Here is a 3,872-nt window from a genome sequence, read left to right as displayed (position 1 = left end):
GAAGGAAGGAAGGAAGGAAGGAAGGAAGGAAGGAGGGAGGGAAGGAAGGAAGGAAGGAAGGAAGGAAGGAAGGAAGGAAGGCAAGATCCAGCATCGGCCTGGATCTGAATTCTGTTTCTCCACTCGCCAGCTGTGAGAGCTGCTTGGGACAAGCTCCTTCGGTTCTGCGTGCCTGGGCTTACACGTCTGTAACACGGGGTAAGAGTGTCCTTTCCACAGCCGTCACGCCACACCTGTGTGGCCAGTCCTTCCTCGGGCAGCACGACAGCACGAGACACACAGTCACGCAGCTGAGACTGTGGCGGGAACCGCAGAAGCACGGGGGCGGAGCTGGCCGTGGCGGACACTTAAGCCGTACAGGCGCTTTGTTATGAATCTGTCTCCACAGGTCCGCGGAGCTGTGCTCCACATAATAAGGCTGCTTCAACATTTGTGAAGGAAAATGCTTCCAAGGACAGAGAGATAGATACGCCCTCTGCGTTAACTGCTTCTTGCAAAGGGGGCTCGACTTTTTAAGCAAACATCCCCATTTTATTTCGTTATGGAATCATTCAGAAAGCTACCCTCTGCTTCTGCGTGATCATAAAAGGCTCTTCTTGGAAAGAAGGCATGTTCTTCAAAACGTTCAGATGTACTGAATTTGCAAGAGAACAGAGAAACAGCCCGGCAAATTAATGGAATGGCTTAGGGGAAGAATTTTATTTTTCAGGAAAAAAACCAGTCATCTATTAATATTATATCAGGGTCTAATGCAGACCTCAAAGACTGAAGTATGGTCTTTATTCTATTCCAGAAGGACAAGTAGTTAAAAAAAAAAAAAAAAGCAACATTGAAAGTTAGACTTTCAATGAGTCACAGTAGACATAAGTGCCATAATTAAATAAAAATTAATCAATACGTGTGAGTATCGCAGCACGGGATTCCTTGCTGGGCAACAAACATCTTAAGAGTTGTCTAAGAAACTTGTTGTTACATTATATTATCACACTCATCAAAGAGATAAAATATTCCACAGATTCACACTGCAAAATATTCTACTGATTCAGACTGCTAAGGAGTGAAAAATGTAAATTGAGTGTCATGCGACACTTTCATGGGAAATGAGAGGGGGCAGGCTCGCATCGGTATACGTGAAAATGTTAAAATTAATGGATTCTTCTTATAAATCTTAGCATGGGGAATGTTCTGGGTTTGGTTTATGCCAACATTCATTATTTGTATCCACCTCTGTTATTTTGTAGGATCACAGAGCATTAAAGGGAAAAACCACAGCTTAGAACCCGCCTCATCTGAATTCTTCGGGGAAAGACGACAGACCGGAGACCTAGAAAGTCGACACGTTCACGACGTTCGTGAAAGAAAGACCGAGAGGCTGGACCGAGGGTCCTGTCTTCTCGCGTCGGAGGACGGAGTGTCCTTCGAGATTTAAACCAAGCGACGGGAGACGAAACAGAGACAAACTCGAATTCGCCACGGCAGGCGACCCCGTCATCACGCTCGATGCGCCGCTTACGACACAGCGACAGAAACGGCGCCACGCGCGAGGCGGCGATGTTCAAGCATTTCCACGACGCCGAGATTAAACAGCTAAAAAGTGTCCGGAAAAGGAAGGAAAAACGAGAGAGGGGCGAGGGAGGAGAGGAAGCCCTGTGCACGGAGATCTCCGGCCACCCGGCCGAGTGGTGGCATGTGGACAGTTTAGTGCCCAGGGACCGAGCAGGGTCGACACACGCCCTCGTCCCCGGAGAAGACGGGACCTGAACGAGCGGGCCCGAGCCCGCTGCTCCGCACTGAGCCTCGTTTCCCGACGCTGCCTGCACCCCAGGCCGCCGAGCCACGCACAAGGGGCCAAGAACGCAGGGTCACGACTTCTCACGCGGACGTGAAAGGCGCAGGGTCACGACTCCTCCTGCACGCGTGCAGGGTGTGCTTTTCAAACACGGCCTCGACGGAAAGCCTTCCCAGCCCTCTGCGGAACGCCCCGTCTCTCAGAAACGGGCTCATTCGCTTAGGAAGAAGGGGAAGGGACATGGAAGACAGGGGCTCTCTGCCACCACCGCCGGCGACGCCGCAGGAAGGGCGCACGCTCTGGAAGAAGGGACCGTGGCGGGTCGTGGCGGCGACGGGTACACGGGCTGCGGGAGGCCCGTCTCCCAAACCCGGCGCTTCCCTAACTCCGCCAAGGACGAGGCGAGCTTCGTATGTAACTGTTAACGGAACACGCGGTGACGGGAACCAGAGCGCGGGCCTCTCCCTCTTCCTCCAGCCCATGGACACAGACGTCCCCAGGGCTCAGGGAGCTCCGCACGTGCTGTTTCGCTGCCGGAATCCGTGCGTGTTGCGTGACTTTTTTTTGGGGAAAAAAAGAATCTTTGCTGCCTCTAAAGGCATCGGAAGGAACGAGGGTGGAGATGCACAGATCAGCCCCACGGTTTAGGTACACACGGGAGACACGGACCGACATACCGACACTCCAGTCCATCTCTTCCACAGCGTCCCCGTACGCGTGGTGTTTGCTTTTCTTGGCAAAGTCCTTGGAGGAGAAGAGGGCCGTGTGCACTTGAAGGTATGACAGGACCAGCAGGAACGGTGTCTCTGCATTCCTGAAAAAAAAAAAAATCCCAAGAGTGATGTAAGCACGTTGGTTACCAGGCTCCTGAGGGGCAGACTAGCATTGCACGGTGACGTTCGTCAACTCACAGCAGGAACGGTGTCTCTGCATTCCTGAAAAAAAACAAAAAAATCCCAACAGTGATGTAAGCACGTTGGCTACCAGGCTCCTGAGGGGCAGACTAGTATTGCACGGTGACGTTCGTCAACTCGGAAAATGCCACGAAACGATGCCCTTTGTGGAAACTTTCCCTCGAGCAGAGGGGACTCTCTGCAGTGGCTCTAGGAAGTGACAGCGTTGTCCTGTACAGACCGGCAGACTGAAGTGCTACGCATCTTCTTTTATTGACAAGTAACGTCCGCTCGGCTTCGCGTCCCACCATGCTGCCCACAACGGGTCTCCCAGAACGAACACTCGGCGGTCAACACTGAAATCTGGGAGGCTGAACGGACCAGTCTTTGAACTGGCCCAAATCTATAATCTCGAGAGTTTCGTGTGATTGCAAAAGCATTTTCCTAAATTCAGAGTCCACCTAAATCTGCTGTGTTGCTATTGGGGAGAACTCACGGATGCTTGAGCGTTATCGGTGGCCGTCAATGCGTGGCCCTTGGGACAACTGCGATGAGCCTGGGTACTGTGGGAAGGTACGGGGGTTCACATCCTCACTGGCCGGAAGGGATCAATAAGTCACACCCCTTCCCCTTCACATCTAGCTGACCTTGGAGAAAGCCACTTACCGGCTGTGTTCGGTTTCATGTCACAGACTAAATCTTTACCTTTGGCTGGAAAGCACCATCAATTCCTTTCCTGCTAAAAGGGGACATTGAGTGAGTGCCCTTTGAAGGTTACCGGGCACAGGAGTGTGCTCACTTTTCAGCACAGGTGGACACAGCTCTCAGAGATGCATGCAGGAAGCCAGAGCCTGCCCGGAGGACAGACACCCTGCAGAGAGCCACCGCCTCAGTATCTGTGCCCGATGCGTTGCTCTCACACTGGTTCCAGCTCTTCCTTCAACTACCTCTGTGAACCTGGGTGGACGCCCTAAATCTCTAGGCCACAGGCTCCTTATTGAAGTACAGAGAGTTCCACCTCTGCCTTGTCCTAAGGCCAACGCCCTCGCACACCCCAAATGCCACCCCAACATGTTATCTGGGCTCAGAGACGGCTTGAGTACGCACAGCTCACTGCCTAGCCTGCCGAAGGTATGCAACAATATTGCCAAATGAGGGGGTGGACAGATGGGTGGATGGATAAATGGGTG

The 3,872-nt window shown here is 52.5% G+C and overlaps 1 protein-coding gene across 1 annotated transcript in view; it reads right to left on the bottom strand.

The window, feature by feature from the left end:
• The window catches only part of STS (steroid sulfatase), a 133,287-nt gene that overhangs the window by 60,759 nt on the left and 68,656 nt on the right, over positions 1-3,872 (bottom strand). The window contains exon 6 of the mRNA XM_025044186.1: positions 2,467-2,603. Within this exon, the coding sequence (XP_024899954.1) occupies positions 2,467-2,603 (137 nt within the window). The remainder of the gene's footprint in view (positions 1-2,466; positions 2,604-3,872) is intronic.

Source organism: Pteropus alecto, unplaced genomic scaffold (genome assembly GCF_000325575.1).
Source record: "Pteropus alecto unplaced genomic scaffold, ASM32557v1 scaffold142, whole genome shotgun sequence".
Classification (NCBI taxonomy): Eukaryota; Metazoa; Chordata; class Mammalia; order Chiroptera; family Pteropodidae; genus Pteropus; species Pteropus alecto.
Note: the sequence above shows the minus strand (reverse complement) of the source record. Positions and strands in the feature narration are given on the sequence as shown.